Source organism: Phragmites australis, chromosome 7, assembly GCF_958298935.1.
Source record: "Phragmites australis chromosome 7, lpPhrAust1.1, whole genome shotgun sequence".
NCBI classification, from domain to species: domain Eukaryota; kingdom Viridiplantae; phylum Streptophyta; class Magnoliopsida; order Poales; family Poaceae; genus Phragmites; species Phragmites australis.
Window position 1 is genome coordinate 20104907 of NC_084927.1, and position 17339 is coordinate 20122245.

The 17339-nt window shown below is 41.6% G+C and overlaps 2 protein-coding genes across 3 annotated transcripts; one reads left to right on the forward strand and one right to left on the reverse strand.

Annotated features, from left to right (window-relative positions):
• Positions 1-3158: 3158 nt before the first annotated feature.
• LOC133924126 (trihelix transcription factor ASR3-like) lies at positions 3159-6012 on the forward strand. 2 transcript variants are annotated; one of them, XM_062369529.1, is made up of 3 exons: positions 3159-3985; positions 4483-4524; positions 5522-6012. In XM_062369529.1, the coding sequence occupies exons 1-3, from the start codon at positions 3328-3330 to the stop codon at positions 5812-5814; spliced, it is 993 nt and encodes a 330-aa protein (XP_062225513.1). In that variant the 5' UTR covers positions 3159-3327; the 3' UTR covers positions 5815-6012. The 2 variants fall into 2 exon arrangements, with proteins under 2 accessions (XP_062225513.1, XP_062225514.1); XM_062369530.1 differs by having other exon boundaries at positions 3160-3985; positions 5525-6012.
• A 62-nt stretch (positions 6013-6074) lies between these two features.
• LOC133924125 (uncharacterized) lies at positions 6075-8510 on the reverse strand. Its single transcript, XM_062369528.1, has 2 exons — positions 7932-8510; positions 6075-7246 (listed from the first exon to the last, which is right to left on the reverse strand). Exons 1-2 carry the CDS (start codon positions 8370-8372, stop codon positions 6347-6349), a joined length of 1341 nt encoding a protein of 446 aa, XP_062225512.1. The 5' UTR covers positions 8373-8510; the 3' UTR covers positions 6075-6346.
• Between the last annotated feature and the right edge of the window lie 8829 nt (positions 8511-17339).

A 17339-nucleotide genomic window follows, 5' to 3' on the forward strand; every position in this document is an offset into this window, starting at 1 on the left:
GACTCCTCCTCTATGCCGAGATCAATGGGGAGAATGTTTTCAAAGATACAATGCCGATATGCCAGCTGCAGGGCACACTGCAAACAACAGCTGAGGAGCCGAAGACACCACAACAGCAAGATCTCAGCTCTGGGCCAGGGAGGAGTAGCTGAACATCGATCTGCAAAACACGTGCACAAAGGCATGACACAATCACAACAACACCTTCACCGTCACAGCCAAGCACACGCACACGTGTAGCCCGGCGACCGGATCCGTCACGCACCGAGCGCACAAGGGCACCACGCCTGAGCCCGCACAGACCGGCGAGACAAAGCCGACGGGTACTTGACCGGAGAAGAGCACCAACACATCGGGAGCCGCCTCACCGGAGCAGAACACGACTCGGCATCGAGAGAGAACCGATGGAGAGAGGGAGTGGAGAGTAGAGAGAAGGAAGAGGGTGGAGAGCTCGAAGGAGAGATAAGCCTTGAGGGAGAGGAATCGCCCAGCTTTATCCACCCACAAGCGCACCAACGCCCCTACCGATTCCGCCGGAGCCGAACGGGAGAGCCGAACCGGATGGAGCCCCCGCGCCGAGTGGCAGCCATCACTCCCCCTGGGAGCTTGCGCGTGCCTTAGGGCAAGCCGCCAGGCCGGGTGGGCTGCTCGGACTATTATGCTTGGAAGCGGCCCATCCGGTCAGGCATTTCCCTCTTTTTTTTTGAATTTACTCAAATCCAAGTTTAACTTCAAACTCAAATTTGAATTTTAAAGAGAAAACCCCCTCAAATTCCAACATATATAAGCCCTTAGGACAACTCCAGCACCGCAAAACATTGTGCCACCTTTTGCCAATCAGCCCGGCAAACCTCTCAAGCAGAGCTTTTTTACAGTGCTACAGTGTTATGGATAGAGAATGATGTACTCCAAATTTATTGACTCTCTCTCCTGCCCATATCACTGTTCATAAGGGATGACTGTGGATCCGAAAGTAGGAGGAGAGTAATGTAATGTAGTAAATATGGTAGTTGTTAGAGATGAAAAAATAAAAGATGTTGTAGAATATTATATTAGTGTTATAGAAAATGAATTTTTAATATATGTATTGGAGATGGTCTTAGAAGTTATATCTCCAACAAACGTGGTATATGTATTGAGCTATAGAGCAAATATTTTGAGTTCAGATCATGCACATGGATGTTTTTATCACAATTCACCTGTATCTTTTAGCTCAAACCTCCTGATCGAGTTACCAAATATATTTTTTAGGTAAAAATTTCCATACTCTATACTTCTTTGGCACAACTTCTGCATATCAAAGTCAACCCCATCTTCTGCTTTCTCATAGGCTGTTGTTGAATCCTACCGATTGGTATCACTTTCGTTTTTTCCCCTCATATACACGCTAAAGCGAACATTTTGCCAAAAGGACCTAGTCCTGATTAAATCTTGCATGAGTGGAGAACCAGTCAGGGCTTAGATGATTAATTAAGTAGGTTGTACTCTCACCTACCATGGATCAAACTCTACCTCTGTTCATTACGTGTCTTATGAAAGTGATATTTTTTTTATTAGTAGTTAATATATTCATCAATTACGAGACATCTAAGTGACTATGTTAATCTTTAAACTTTGTATATCTAATTTTTTAATATATATTATGTGAGTGTGTATATGTATACGTCTACAAATTGTATTGGTGTTTAAAAAAATCTTTCATGAATGAGAGAGCGTCCTTGGCACGATCCTACCCACAAAGAAACGGGGCCAGGCTGCGGATTTGATTGGACAAAGCCGATCGAAATGGGAGAGGCCAAGAAAAAACCAATTGCTTGAAAGGAACACACAAAAAGGACACGATTATGCTCTGATCGCCGTCCATGCGGCCTGAACGCCGTGGACACGACTATGCTCCTTTGCGTGTACGGAACAACGTTAGCAGGAGATAGCAGCGTGGCACTTAAGCACTAAGCCGCCTAGTTTAGTGCTGATCTAATTCAGCACGTACCAGATCTGTGTGGCCTTCAACCGTTCGTTCTTTCTTTCTTTCTTCATTTTGTAATTTTCGTTCGATCAAGTAAAAGGTTGAACATCCTGAGCAAAAAAAAAAAATTTAAAAAAAAGTGTAAAACTTGAATAATCTGTATAGAACCTAGCTAGTTTGTTATTGCTTCTATTTTAAGGCTGCTTCTCGTTTGATAAGATCTCAATCTATTTCACGCCAAACATGACCAAAATCCCATTTGATACTTAGATTTTGTTTTTCTATTTCTCACAAGAAAAATGGAACCATGAGTTAATAAGCTTTTCACCGGACACTTAACTAGACCCCAAACAGGTCACTGGTACTAAAAGACTTCTTAGAAAAATCTAAGTACATCCAGAAGTTTATGCCCCTCGTAGTTTCATTGAGGACAGAATTACAGAACTCTCAAGTGGAGCTATGCTAGCTGTCCTAAATAGGGACTTGGACTTGGCATGCCCCACAATGCATCCATATGTAGAAGTTGTCCAAACAAGCCACATTCGGTCGCCTAACAATCCAGCTGTGCAAGAAATGAATACCTGACAACATTTCTATATGCAGTTTTTGCACTGATGCACTCTGTTGATAGCATAGAGAGAGGGAGTTGATAGCACAGAGAGATCCATACAGAAATTGAACTCTGGTGGACCAATGCAAAAACACAAGAAAAAAGCTCCCAAATTTCAAATCCACATAAAATATTCCCCTCCAAATGACCAATGCAACCACTCTAGTCTTTGGGAGGAGCCACCATCTCCTCCTCTACCATTAACTCCTGAGCTCTAATTCTTGGAGTTGGTGACCAGCTTTAGAAATTTCTATTGTTAGTGGTGAATAGATTAAAGGTCTTTAGTTCAAACATCTTATTCTTATTTTAAACTAAAAACATATATTTGAACACTTTATTTTATCATACAAACTTTAAATTATATATGGATCTTGGAGTTTAAATTCTGCTAAACAGGATCAGAGTTCTTAACCCTGATTAGTTTTCTCCACTCCTAATTAAGTCCACTTCCTCCTAATCTCCCAGCTTAAGGCCTCGTTCGGTAACTAAGAAAAGAGGAGTGAGATGGGGAAAGAGAGAGAATTAAGATAGAAAGGTAAAAATGAGTAGATGACTAAAATTAAATTGGAAGTATTATTTTCTTTTCTCATCTCTCGTATCCTAAAATCCAAACGAAGGCTAAGAGTTTAGGGGCACACCCTTCTTCTCCCTCCTGCCCTGCCTCTCGGTTGCTTGCTACTGCTGCAGCACCGCCTCACGCCGTCAAGGCAGGTTCTTGGAGCCAAGAAGGGCTCAACGTGGGAGGGGCGGCATGTCTAACGCTGGCGGCGGGACCGGGCGCGGGCCGCGGCTGCCGCGGTGGACGCGGCAGGAGATACTGGTGCTCATCGAGGGGAAGCGGGTGGTGGAGAGGAGCGGGCGCGGGCGGGGCAGGGGAGGAGGAAGCGAAGGCGGCGCGGCGGCGGAGCCGACCAAGTGGGCGGCGGTGGCGGAGTACTGCCGGAGGCACGGCGTGGACCGCGGGCCCGTGCAGTGCCGGAAGCGGTGGAGCAACCTCGCCGGAGACTACAAGAAGATCAAGGAGTGGGAGCGCAGCTGCGGCTCAGTGCCAGGGAAAGAGATGTCGTTCTGGGCCATGCGCAACAACGCGCGCCGGGAGAGGCGGCTCCCGGGGTTCTTCGACCGGGAGGTGTACGACATACTCGAGGGGCGCGGCGCCGGCTGCCGTGGCACCAGCGGTAATGGGGCGGCGGCGCGCCTGGACTTGGAGCACGTGGAGGGAAAGGAGAAGGAGAAGACGGTGATCGACAGTGGCCGCGGGGCCGCGGCCGGCGAGTGCGGGCTGTTCTCGTCGTCTGAGGAGGGGGATGACGACGAAGACGAAGCGGCCACGCCAGGTCCGACGCCGACGCTGCCGCCGGCTCCGGCTCCGGCTCCGGCTCCTGCTGTGGTGGCTGTGCCCATCTCCGGTTAGCAAACTGTTGGATTCTTCCGTGGAACTATTTTCTTCTTTGATGCATGCCACAGTTGAGAGCTGTTTGTTTCACTGCTGTTTTTTTTTTTTTTTTTTACTCTTCACTACTGAATACAGCTGTAGTATTGTTTCACTGCTGTTTCTTGGCGATGGAAGAGATGAGCTTGTGTTTTGAGTTTTCTGTGTCATGAAGATGAGTTGAGCAGCTGCTTCTTTGTGGTTTCATGATAGAACTGTTCACACAAGAATTGCCGCCGTCTTCTTTTCGTTGTTCTTATCAACCCTGCTTTCCTGTTGCTATGTTACTGCTTTCATTGTTCAGATTTAGATGGAAATTCTTGAGTTTTTTTTCCTGCTAATGACACAAACCTCCGGTTATGCATAAATTTCCTCTTTTTTGTGGTTTCCCTTTTGCCACTTGGATTTACTTCGGACTTTGGGTTGCTACTTGGCTGATGTATATGGCTTTGCTTCTTGCTGTTTTTGTTGCAGAGAAGAAGACTGAAGTGCCCAGGCAGGAGAGCTCTGAGCAAGGTAGTGATTATCTGAATTTAACCTATTTTTTATGCGAAAGAAGAACTCTCTTTTTTTTCTGTAGTTCTCTGTTCACGTTTTCTCTATGGTCCCTTTTTCAGAATTTCTTCATACTCTGCAGAAATGTTTCACTGTCCCATTTATCTGATCAGCCAAAACGTATTACGGACAGAAAATATATATAAACGATGTGTCACTTCATACTGTTTTAAACCAGAGGGGCTGTAACTAACTTGTCATGAAAACGCTGCAGTCCAAGAAGAACGAAAGTTTGAGACTGCTCGTGTCGATTTATCATGCGTCCTAAGATTATGAAACACTAGTTTACCTTTCCTTTTTATGGATCAACAATCTAGTACTGTTTGAGAAGTTTTGAAAGTAATCCGAGACTGAGTTCAATTTTGTTTTACAAAAAGAAAAGCAATTACTTCTGAAACTGTAAAATCCTGCATGGCCTCAAAATTTACTAAGTTTGAGATGTTAAAGGTAATGTTTCAGTTTCAGGCAGTGCTGACTTAGGATCAATACCTAGAATTGTAAATAAGTTGACTGGGTTCCTTTTCTAGCTAATACCCAAGAACTGATGGTATCAGTTGCTACTTACAGAGTGATCTTTTTCTTGTATTACCTGTTACGAAGATAGGGAATCCTCGGTTGTTAAATCAGATGTGTAGACACGTGGAGGTTTGGCTGAGAAACATCTTTTCAAATCTTTGAAAGATTCTGAAAGGGTGGAGAGCAGTAAGCACTGTTCTTTTGCATACTTGAAAGTTTCAGGCACACTCAACGGCAGTAGAATGTACAGGCTAAAGCTTCAGGGGTTAAGGTTCACTTCATGAGAAGAAACAAAAAGTAATACCCTTTATTTCAGAAGAAAAGGGAAATGATGCTTGTTTGAGTTGAAGTTTGAAACCCCTTATTTTTATTACCCAATCATATGCTTAAACCAACATCAGTTAAACAAAGTTCAGGCCTAACCAGCCATGTTTCTGGACAGCAGGCACATCGAAAGGCAAGCAGCCAAAGCAAACTACGGAGGACTCACCAGTGCAGGGTGGACAGAAGAGACAACGCAGCAGTGACGACACTTCTGGAGGAACCACTGCTGACCTGCAGGGCCAGTTAATCGAGATCCTAGACAGGAGCAGCCATATGGTGGCGGCACAGCTGGAGGCGCAGAACATCAACAGCCAACTGGACAGGGAGCAGAGGAAGGACCAAGTGAGCAGCTTGCTTGGTGTGCTTGGCAAGGTGGCTGATGCCCTCTACAGAATAGCTGATAAGCTGTAGTCACCAAGCCCACAACTGTATGTCTCGAGCACAGTAAATAATTGCTGCAAAAACAGAAAAAAAAACAAGAGAATGGAAAAGCATTCCATTTATGAGAATGTACAGATTGTTTTTTCCCGTGGGATCTGTATGTGTACCCCATGGCTCCAAAATTATGTATTCTGCTGACTCTGGGATCTGCAGAAGAAAGGAAGTGTATATCTGGTGTACTGTAGGATCAATTGGTTTTCTCTAAATTGATTTCTGCATGCAACATGAACTGACAAAAGGATTCATATTATCTGACAATACAACTTTTGACACAAAAGGGAACAAAAAGATGGTTTCAGCATAGCCAACATTAAATTTTCTAACATCGACATACTTTGTGCCTCCCAGTATAAGCAACTATAGAACAATAGAGAAAATGGATAACACCATACTTAAAAATAGCACAGGTACATACATATCTCCTGATTTATATAAGGAAATATGAAAATTGTAAGTTCCTTAAAACAAACATCAACAAGAGACTCCTCTGGGATCATCAGTTTCACTCATTGTCATCAGTTCTACTCGACCTGTAACGACGGGAGCTCGCCTTTGAGTTTGTATGAATCGGCAGTGGTGACAATGCTTTATTCTCATCTTCATCCATCTCGCATTGATCAGTTTCATCAGAGCCTCCTGCCACCATACCAATTAAAGATGAGTTTGAATCACTGGTTTTTGGATCATCATCCACCGCCATGGCATCAACAGACTTCTTGCGAGGAATGAACATGACTGAACTTGGAATCTCAACAGGCACCTCAGGATGCATCTTGTTGGGATCTGATCTCCCTAACAGACCATGCAGGTCTGCAAGAGCTCTCCTGTTAGATTCATCATTGCCCTCTGGTGCATCCAGGGTGTACCGTGTGTACTTTGAAGGGTTCCTAACGTAGTCAGGAATCACAGGAGATTCAGAAGGAGTGGATGTGCTCTCCTTTTTTGCAACTACATCCATTGATTGGGGAACCATATGAGAATCTTCATTGTGTTCAAAAATCTCTGACTCTGGACAAACACTAGCATCGAACCTGACGCGTTTCCTTGGTTTTGAATCGCCTTGCTCCTCCTTCCTCTTCAATATAGGCTTTACATTGATGTCCTCCTCAGCTTTCCTTGCCTGCATTCCAACAGCAGGATACTCCTTGGCTTGAGAGGGATAGTGAGAGTCACCATCTTTAGCAGAATCATTGTCTTCTACGAGTCTTGCGGATGCTGCTCTGATATCCACCCGAGGATCCTTCGAGATGCGGTACACCTCTTCAATTGAATCATCAAGAAGGTCAGGGACTGTACTGTTGATGCTCATACTTATGCCATCATCCATTATATCCTTCATGTACACACGGTCTGCAGCATCCTCTCTACCAAAGGCCTCTCTATCATACTTGTCCTCCTCTTCCTGAAAAAAAAAACAACTCTTGATATATAACAACCCACCACAAATAATCCATAGGCCATAGAGATGATAGTTCCTAACGGCATATCACAAAGAAACATTCATGAATAATCCAGTTAAGTTACTTAAGGGTTTCATTGTCAAGTAAATGTTGCGTTGGATTTACAGTATCCAATTATTCGCTTCATCATTTACTACTATAACTTAATAGCCAGATGGAAATGGGACAAAAGGCTTTACAAGTAAATAATCTGCCATAAGAGTCTAGTGAGAACCGTTAATGTACACTGATCTGTATTCCCAGGGTCACCTGGATGCAAATACAGGACAACAGTGGGAGCGAAAATACCACACTACATGCAATGGCATGAACAGCAGAGAAGATGATTACTGTAACACTCTGATTTTCTCCACCTACTTATTCGTTTAAATCATGGCAAACCTTAGTTAGAGGAGCAACACATCCTAAAACTGAAATTTTGAACTATTTCTTTTTTAAGGGGAAGTTAAAATGTTCAATTAAGCACGCAACAGATTGAATCACAAAGTCAATTTGATCCTACATTACTTCACAGCCTAATTTCAACGAGCAGCCTACAACCAATGTGATACAATAATAACGACTTCCGGGGCACTACAAAGTATAACTGGCTAAACCAAATCCAAGGCGGAAGTTAATTTTCCTCACCTCGCGATCCAGAGTCGGGTCGAGGCCGATGGAAACCCTAACCCCCTCTTCCTCGTTCTCCTCCGCCGGCTTCAGCCTCACTTCATCCTCCCCGCACTGCTCGTCCTCGTCATCGTCGCCTTCCTCAAGATCATCCTGGTCGCCCTCGAAGTCCTGCCTGGGCCTGCGCCTCCGGCCACGGAGGCACCCGTTGGCGTCGTAGAACGCGGAGGCGCAGGGCGTGTCCGCGCGGTCGGCAGCGCCGGCGCGCTTCTCCTCCTCGTCGCGGGCCTCGGAGGGTTTCGCCCAGCGCTGGCGCTCGACGTCGCCCGCGGCGACGGACCAGGAGGCCACCGGAAAGGAGGAGCCCGGGACGGCGTCGAAGAGGCGCGACCCGAACAGCCGCTTCACCCGCGCCTCGAACGCCTCCTGACCACCGCCGCCGCCGCCTTCGGCCGCCATGGACGGCACGGCCGGCCTTCCTGAAGCTTCTCGAAGGTTCGGTTCAGCCGGGCTCGGTTCGCTACTGTGATTGCGGGTCGGAGGGTTTGGGTACTACTTGAAGACGGGAACGGGGAGGGAGGTGTCGGCCAGGCTTTGCATTCCGGAGGAATTTTTTTATATACATTTTATTTCTTTAATATTTTAAAAATACATGCTGTTCCAAAAAGTTGCATGTCTATCTTACGGTCCCCTGTTCAATGTTCTGGTCTTGAACAGGGCAGATTTTATAGACTCCAATGATCAGCAAATAAAATAATTAGAGAGACGAAGATCTTATTCGTTTATTGGATGAGATTACCTCAGTAACGTCTCCGTCGTTCATATGTTGAGGAGGCGAGATATTTTGGGTAAACCGGCATGGGCCGGCTCTGCCGACATCACTCATCATTTGTTTCCCACTGAGCCGAGATAAGAGGAGGGGAGGGGAGGAGAGGTGGAGATAGGGAAATTATACGGTGAAGCCCTGTTGGAAGAAAAAGGTATATTTTTCTAATTTATTTATAAACTCGGTACGATGGTCACTGTTGCTAGATTTTGATATACGTTAGATGTTAGATCTAGAATTTTTTTTACAAATTTAGTAAGATATTCACTAGACGTATGTTAGGATGTAGATCTAGTTTTAGAATTAGGGTTTGATGTAATTTAGCCATTAGATCATATTTATATGTATATTTTAACAATTATATGTAGTATTTAGACATATGTAAGGTGTTAAATATAGGTTTTAGATATAGTGTATCCATAACTGATATGGTAGATGTAGAATTTAAAGGTGTTTGATGTACAATCCAGAAATATTTTATTGCAACATAGATTACATGTTGTCCTATGTTTGTAATAAATTTATCATTGTAGATGCAGTTTTACATAATTATTTATGTTCAGTTGCAATAATGTTAGGATTTTTGTCGATGGTTGTCAAGTATTCGAATATGTGATAGTTTAGGATTCTTTACGAAGACAACGAAATGTTATATAGTTCGAAAGGGGTAGTATTGTCTATATTTCAGTCAATAGACAAAAGTATCTCCAGACTTATGCACATAAGTATCCGACACTTATATGCCTAGTTGATGCGAGGTTTCAAAATAGACATCGAGATTCAAGAGATGACCACTAACATTGTGGGCAACTGTTACAAAGAAGGTGTGTACTATGAGGTGTTCACGATCTGAGAAAATAAAGTGTAGAAGAGGTACCTGTAGAATGTTATGCACAGATGTTGGTCTCTTGTGTTGTTTGTGCAATGAAAGAATAAGGAGGCAGTTAGGGAGATACATGGTGGGGATACACAGAGGAGGAGGGTGCTAAGGAAGAGTATGAGGAGGATGTCGATTCGGATGGTGCACATTCACCAGATTATTCCAATGAACCTACTGGTGAGGTAGATGAGAGAGAACGAATCTATTCTCTAATTTAATAGATAGAGTGCGATGATCGTGAGACTAATGAATCCCATAAGTATGACATCTCGGATGATGAGGACGATACTCTGGTTCCTGTGGACTGAAATAATCCTAACTTTAACAACCTTATAGTGAATTAGGAGAATCAAGTGGCCTGAGAGTATACGTAGAATGAGGTGACTCAAGGTGCTATGTATCTTAACATTTAGGCCATGAAGGATGATGTGACTCAATGGACGACATTGCTTCGATGACAATTTTATGTTGTTTAAGTCAAGCAAAAAAGAATATGATGTTAAGTGTGCGAATGAGGGTTGTCTATGGCGGGTGCACGGTTTGAAGGGGAAGTGGGTTGACTATTGGGAGGTGTCGATTGTGGTCGAGCACACTTGCATGATGGACGAACTTGAGCCCAGCCACCGGAACAACACCTTATCCTTTGTCGCTAATGTAATGTACGTCTAGATTGTGAACAACTTAAACTACAAACCAAGGTTCATAATCAGGCAAACTGAGGAGGAGTACAAGTATACTATCAACTATAATAAGGTATGTAGGAAGAAGAGGAAGGCAATTGAGATGAGGTTCAGGAACTACTAAGCGTCGTATGAGAATCTACCACATTTAATGTGAACCATTGCTCAAATGAATCCGGTAACGTATTACAACATTGATAAATACCCATTGCTGTCCAAACCTGACAAGTATATCCTGAAGTGATGTTTCTTCGCAATAGAGGTATGTATCGAAGCTTTCCAGTATTATCAACCTATCTTTTGTATCGACGACACTTTCGTTACGGACAAGTTCATGGGATATATCCTAACTGCTATTAGGTCTATGGGAACAATCAAGTTTTACCATTGGCCTTCGCATGTGTGGAGGGTGAGAACAACAGAAATTGGTATTGGTTCTTATACAGTGTGAGGATGATAATTGTTTGTGCTAGGTCGAACGTATGTATTATATATAATCGGCATGCTAGGATGCTCGAGGCAATTTTGGATCTGCAAAATGGAATGGACGATGGCTTGATTGGATCTGTGTGGCTAGATCTACAGAGTAGGTGGTGTATAAGGCATTTGGGTGCAAATTTCTTCCACCAATTCAAGAACAAGAACCTCATGAACATGTTCAAGCGGTTTACATAAATATTTTCTTGCATCCAGCAATCTATCTTTTCATAAGGCATGCTTCGTTTAGCGATGGAGTACTATATGCTATTGTAACTTGTTGTAGAATGTGTACAAGTCGGTGTATATTGCCTTATGTACTATACCCATAGACAGGCAATGAATACTTACGATGACCTTTATTTGTGATATACTTTACTTTCTTCAATAAAATAGCTGGATTTTATCATTGTACTAATATATTTTTTTTCTAAGTCCAATATATTTTTTCTAAGTCTAATGCTTTTATAGGATTCCCTGCCTTCTATACAGAGGAAATAATAACTCATTGCTGAACTTTTATAGAATAAAATAATCACACCAAGCAACAACTTTCACAGAGAATCTCTGTCAAGTATCAATGCCACAACTTTTTCAGCTTTCACAATGAATCATATGCTCCAGCCCCTATGAAAGCCCATGCACTCAGCCCATGCACTATCCCACGGCCACTATAAATAATCTCACTCTCATCTATTGATATGTCACTCATTTCAGCTTTCTCAACTACAATATCTTTCTCAACTTCACCAAACCCACCCAAAAAAATTACCGATGTGTTTTTGTGGTGACCCTTGTAAGCTTCACAAATCCCAAGATATTTCCTACACATATGACATACACTTCTTTATGTGTACCAACTATCAGTACGACGAGCCTCAACATGGACTGTACGAGTACCCACCGGTATAGCAACATAGATCACTCATGTGGCACTTTCCATATGATTTCATGCACTGTTTTACTAATCTTCTATCTTCTTTAATTTGTCTAGTCTCCTCCACCTATCTGTGACTTTATAGAATGGCTCGATATGGAGCAAAATGAGCCCCAGAAGTGGTGGGTCGACACGAGCATGTCATGGAGGAAGGAAGCGTACGAACTCCGAAAATACGAGCAACAGCAGGAGGAACTACGACTAAAGTGTCAAGAGGAGGAGCTCATGAAGAAGACAGCGAATGAGCGTGTCGCGGCTAAAGCACATGAATCAGAGAGGGAAAGAAACCAGAAGAGGGTCTGTCGTGCTAAGGCATAGGGTCCCGAAGCCCTGCGAAAGGATAAATATCCTAGGTGCACTCAGTAGAGAGCATCTATTGTAACATGATATTTTTTATTCCCAGGTATATGTTAGGATTGGCAGCGGCACGCTATTAGGTTAGTCTTTAGACATACCATATATGTCAGCGTTTGTTGTCGTCATCTCTTTATGGTTATGATTCTTCCGCGCAACGACAATAAACTCTATATTTCATGTAATGTTTGTCAGCGTATGTAACCTTCATACTAAGTTCTATGATAATAGTGCTTTACAACTATAATTATTCGAAAAAATAGATTTTGTATCCTTCTAACATAACTTTACTAAAAAATTACCCATACAATTTTACATCAAAGAACTAAACAAATATCGACAAATTTACATCGAACCAAAATTTTCAAAACAATAAGCACTATTGACAACAATTTGCATAACTAACATTTCTCGCCGAATGAATGTACATTATTTTTCAAATTGCCGTATAAAAAAATTAAATTAAAAAATATATAAATTATATGCACATATCGCCCGTTTAACAGGTAAGATCAATTTCTCGACCGCTGAACAAGCGACATAATGGTCTTGATCGTTCAATGGACGAGAACAAGATCTTACCTACTGAACGGATAAGGTTTTCCTCTATCTGGTTATTTAATTCACTAATCATCGGGACCCAAAAGATCTTGCTCGCTCAACGGGTGAGACATTATTCTCGCCCGTTGAACGAGCATCAGTAAATTAGACCTGCGATTAAAACAATCGTGTATTCTTGATAATATTAAAGAAATAAAATATATAAAAGTTTTATTTCTGAGTCGGTAATGAAATGGGCCAGCTCGGACATTGGATTATGGGCTCCATGGGATAAATGGGCCGCACTTCAGGTGTCGGAATGGGCAATTTGGGCCGCACACGAGGGGAAAAAAAATAGAAACAAAAGAGAGCAACGATAGCCCCTGTTCGGATGACGTAACACTTCGGTGAAAACGGATCATACGAATGGATAATGCATTCGTCATATTTGTTTTCATTTTTTTTTATCAAATTCAGAATATAGATAACTTCAGAAACAAATATAGAGATGAATAGCCTTAAATACAACTACAGAATGAATACAAATCGAAACAAATACGATCATTGATATTTATTGGAATAAGAAAACCTCTTAAATTATTCATCAGATTTAGACAAAGATATCCAAACACTTAAGATTACAAATTCGACAATACTTAGATATTTAAAAGTAAAAATTTAACATATCATCACCATAAATTTCACTAAAAAGAAGAAGAAGAAAGCCATGCACAATTAATCTAGACACAACGGATAGATATAAGTCATACTATCGTACAATACCACACATCAATAAATTCCTCTAACAGACCCAGCATAACAAATTATAAGCAAACCGATGCAAAACATTATAATTCGTATCTAAATTAAAATTCGTTTGGTTATTTGAATCCGAACCAAAACATTATTCTAAATTGAGTGAATTGCATAAAACTATAAGTATTATATTATTTGTAACATAAAACTATAAATATTATTATGAATAGTAATATAAAACTACAAGTATTGTACACTAATTTTACACAAAACTCGATTTTAATTAGATTCACTTAAAAATAGTCTTATATTTCTGTAATAATCTTAGAACTTTTTTTTCACATGTTCCATAATCTATGTACAAGCCATTTTAATCAGACTCATCTGAAAAGTCGATGTAAAATTTAAACTAAAATTCTCAAAAGAAGCTACTTTTATAACTCGTAACAATTGTTAGGGTCTTAAATAAAATTAAAAAATATAAAAAAAATCACTAATATTTTTCTTATATGATTGACTAATTTCTAAAATTATTTTTAGCTCTAGGTTATATGGTGAAAAAAAATGACTTCCTAGAATATAATCAAAATCGGGTTTTATGTAAAATAAGTACACAATATTTGTAGTTTTATATTACTATTTATAACACTTATAGTTTTATGTTATAAATAACACAATACTTATAGTTTTATACCTTTCACTCTTCTAAATTTATATCTAAATTAAAAAAACTCTATTCGAATTCAAATCCGACCTCGCCTCCGCTTCTTATCTTCTGACGCCTGGCCCTCTCCTGACCCTGAGAGTGAACTCGTCTCCTTTTCCTCTCTCCTAGGGCTCGGCGAGACTTCCCCGCCCGCTCCGGTGCCCCCTCCTCTGCATCCGCCGCGTGGTGAGTCTCCGCGCGTAAGCTCTCTGGTTCATGAGAGATTGAAAGATTAAGTGTAAGTGAGCTAAATCCCTTCTTGAGCACTCGAGTTCATCGACAAAAAATTCGCAAAGCGTTTGTTACTCTTTGGATTTAATCCCCTAGGTGGCTAGGCGTAGCCAGTGAGCACCCAAGCTTGTATTGTGCCGTAGGAAGTTGGTTAAGGCTTTGATTTTGCTTTCGGAATGGGAGAAATCAAGAGTGAAAACTCAATCTCAAGTGTAATCGAGCTTGAAGAGGAAAATGGTTAAGAGAGATCTAGCTCAATTGTGACTGAGCCCCTCAACAAAGATGTAGGAACCTCTAGTGGAGGTGTCTGAACTTTGGAAAATAAATCGTTTGTTTTCTCTCTTGTTTTCTTGTTCTTGAGTTCTTGCTCAATATTTATACATATTTCTTGATCTACTAGCCTATGTGAAATTGATGTAGGTTCTTCGTGGATCTACTTGTAATCATTATTTGGAACACACGACTTTATTCGGTTTGAGCTAGAATTCCTTAGGCGCCCTTTAATTTTAGTTTCGAGTTCATTCTCTACCGAACCCGGAAGTTTTGGATTTAACATGGAAACTCCAGATTCTGTATAATCAGATTTAAACCTGGAACCTCCGGTGAACAGTGTTTTCACGATTTTCAACTAGAGTTTTTTTACATATCTTTTGCTAGTTTTGAATAATCTTTGTAACCATAGGATTGTAACTTTCACACTTATTTAGGGTGATTGTGCACTAGTTGTGTCTAGCATATTTAGGATTTTCACTTGTGAAAAATTCGTTAGTTTATTTTCCGCTGTAAGTTTAGGCCAATGGTAAAAGGGGATAAATTATTTTAAAAATACCTATTCACCCTCTCTAGCGATATCATTGTCCTTTCACACCGAAGCGGGCACATCACTGCGCCGTGTTGAGTGTCATCGCGTGGAGGCCGCTGGTTGGCAGGAGATGGGGTGGTCCGCCAAAGGATGGCTTCCTCACCGAAGGGTGAGGGTGGGCCACCTGCCATGCATTTCCTGCTTGGGCGGACCACCTTGGGGCAGGCTATCACAAGATGCTAGTAGAGGGGAGCATTGGTAGATGGGGTGCGACTGGTTTGGGCCAGCCATGGTCTGTCGTGGTAGCAGTTGGCCACCGCATCGGTAACACTTGAGGAAATAGGAGGATGGCCTTCATCCATAGAAAGTGCCGAAGAACGTTGGTATGATGGAAGGAGGTTTTTCGTGAAACATCCATCTTGGCTAACAAATTTCTTGTGATTCCCATAACACTTGTGGTCACCACCTTTTAGAGCTAAAGTCTTTTGAAACATCCTATTGATGAGCTCAAAGAATGGTTTCATGCCTTTGGTCTTCCCATACTCAACTTCACTCTCATCATCATACATGAAGTGCATCTCGTCAGATGAGAGTTGAAATTCATCATGGATCTTACCCTTGCTAGTGTCACGAATGTCAAAACCAAGCATATGTGCAAAGACATTATATTTGACCTCATACTTTGCTCCTTCTATTATCCAACTCATGGTCCTATCCTCATCATGCTCAAAGAAAACCGTGGCATAAAATTGTGCAATAACTTCAATACTCCAGTCATACCTGAAACCCATGATCTTCTTGATATTCTTGTTCTCACAAGCTGCAATGATGGAATTGAACTCTTGATTGTTCTTCTTGGCCATATATCCCAATTGATCCATTGCATATGAGTTATTGGATCTTTCTTTGGATAGATCACCGAAGTATAAAAGTCATGTTAGAACTAAGAATGAAATCTATAGTCAATGGCTTCCTTCTCATACTCATAGGGATCCTTTTCCCTATCCCTTTTGCAAAGCCCCGACTTGCCTTTATACTCAACTAGCTTTCTTCCAACGTCCAATTGATTTGACATGTAATGAGCAGGACACAGTTTCAAAGCTGCTATTGAAGTGCGCCCCAGCTGCTCAGAAGGAGCAACTTCTTCCTCAATCTCATCTCGTCTTCTTGATCCGGAGGCCACTGCCTTTCCTTTTCCTCTTCCCGCTCCCTTTTCTTTCCTGGGTGGCAAGGCACCACCACAAGCCACATTAGCCATTTGAGCCGACTCATCAATGCGGATACCACTTGATTGTGAAGCCCGAACCTTTCGAACGACTTTTTGAACTCCATACTGCACATGTTCACTTCCACTGCCTCCTCCATCTGAACCAAGCTGCTGCGATGGATCGTCCCTTTGAACTTGAGGATCATACCGAGCCTTTATTCTCCTTAGATAAGTTTGAGTATTAATCTTCTCACACCCCATCTTACATTGTCCTGAGAGACACAAGGATGGTATGATTAAGATAGACAAAAGATTGAACAAGATTTGGAAGAGAAGAACAAGATCTAGATGAACAGGGTCTAGACAACCCAGAACTTTCGGGTTGCCTAACTTAGGGCAAGAGTTTAGAGTATGAAAGATTTATCCAACGAATTTGCAAACCCTTTTGAGACAAGATTACATGACAAATAAGGAGCTAGTTCACCAAAGAAAATCGACTCAAAGGATCTACATTGAGAGATCGAGAAGAACGATCTTGAGATGTACCTTGGAGAGCAACCAACTATCCCGGAGACGATCTAGATGGTAGCTTAGAGTATCTGACTTAGGGATGGATAGTTTGGGTGAAGATCTTAAGGTTTTCAGGGAGGGAACCAAAGATTCAGAGGGGTACCTTTGGGAGAGAGAGAATGGTGGAGAGAAAAGGAACAAAGAGGGGTGGAGTCAAGGATTATGCTCAGGAAGGGGTTTAAAGACTCTAGAACTGATTTTGAGCTGAGATTTAATTTGAAACTTAAAGAGATTTGATAGTTGGACGAGTAAGAAGTTTTACTACTTGCGATTAGCCAACAACCAACAACACATAACAATGATCACAAGTAGCAAAATATAATTTAAATAAAAAAATCAAATCTTTTTTTGGAAAAATACCACTTAAAAGGAGATTTTTGCAAACTTCTAGTTATCAAAACTACTAAACTAAATCAATCAATTGAATAACATATCAAGACATGTTGCGAGAATCTAGGAT

Excerpts from the sequence above, each read along its gene's own strand:
- LOC133924126 (XM_062369529.1), top strand. The coding sequence starts at position 3,328 with ATGTCTAACGCTGGCGGCGGGACCGGGCGCGGGCCGCGGCTGCCGCGG. Across the intron at positions 3,986-4,482 it reads GGTGGCTGTGCCCATCTCCG|AGAAGAAGACTGAAGTGCCC; the intron begins GTTAGCAAACTG and ends TTTTTGTTGCAG. Across the intron at positions 4,525-5,521 it reads GCAGGAGAGCTCTGAGCAAG|CAGGCACATCGAAAGGCAAG; the intron begins GTAGTGATTATC and ends GTTTCTGGACAG.
- LOC133924125 (XM_062369528.1), bottom strand. The coding sequence starts at position 8,372 with ATGGCGGCCGAAGGCGGCGGCGGCGGTGGTCAGGAGGCGTTCGAGGCG. Across the intron at positions 7,247-7,931 it reads ACCCGACTCTGGATCGCGAG|GAAGAGGAGGACAAGTATGA; the intron begins GTGAGGAAAATT and ends TTTTTTTTTCAG.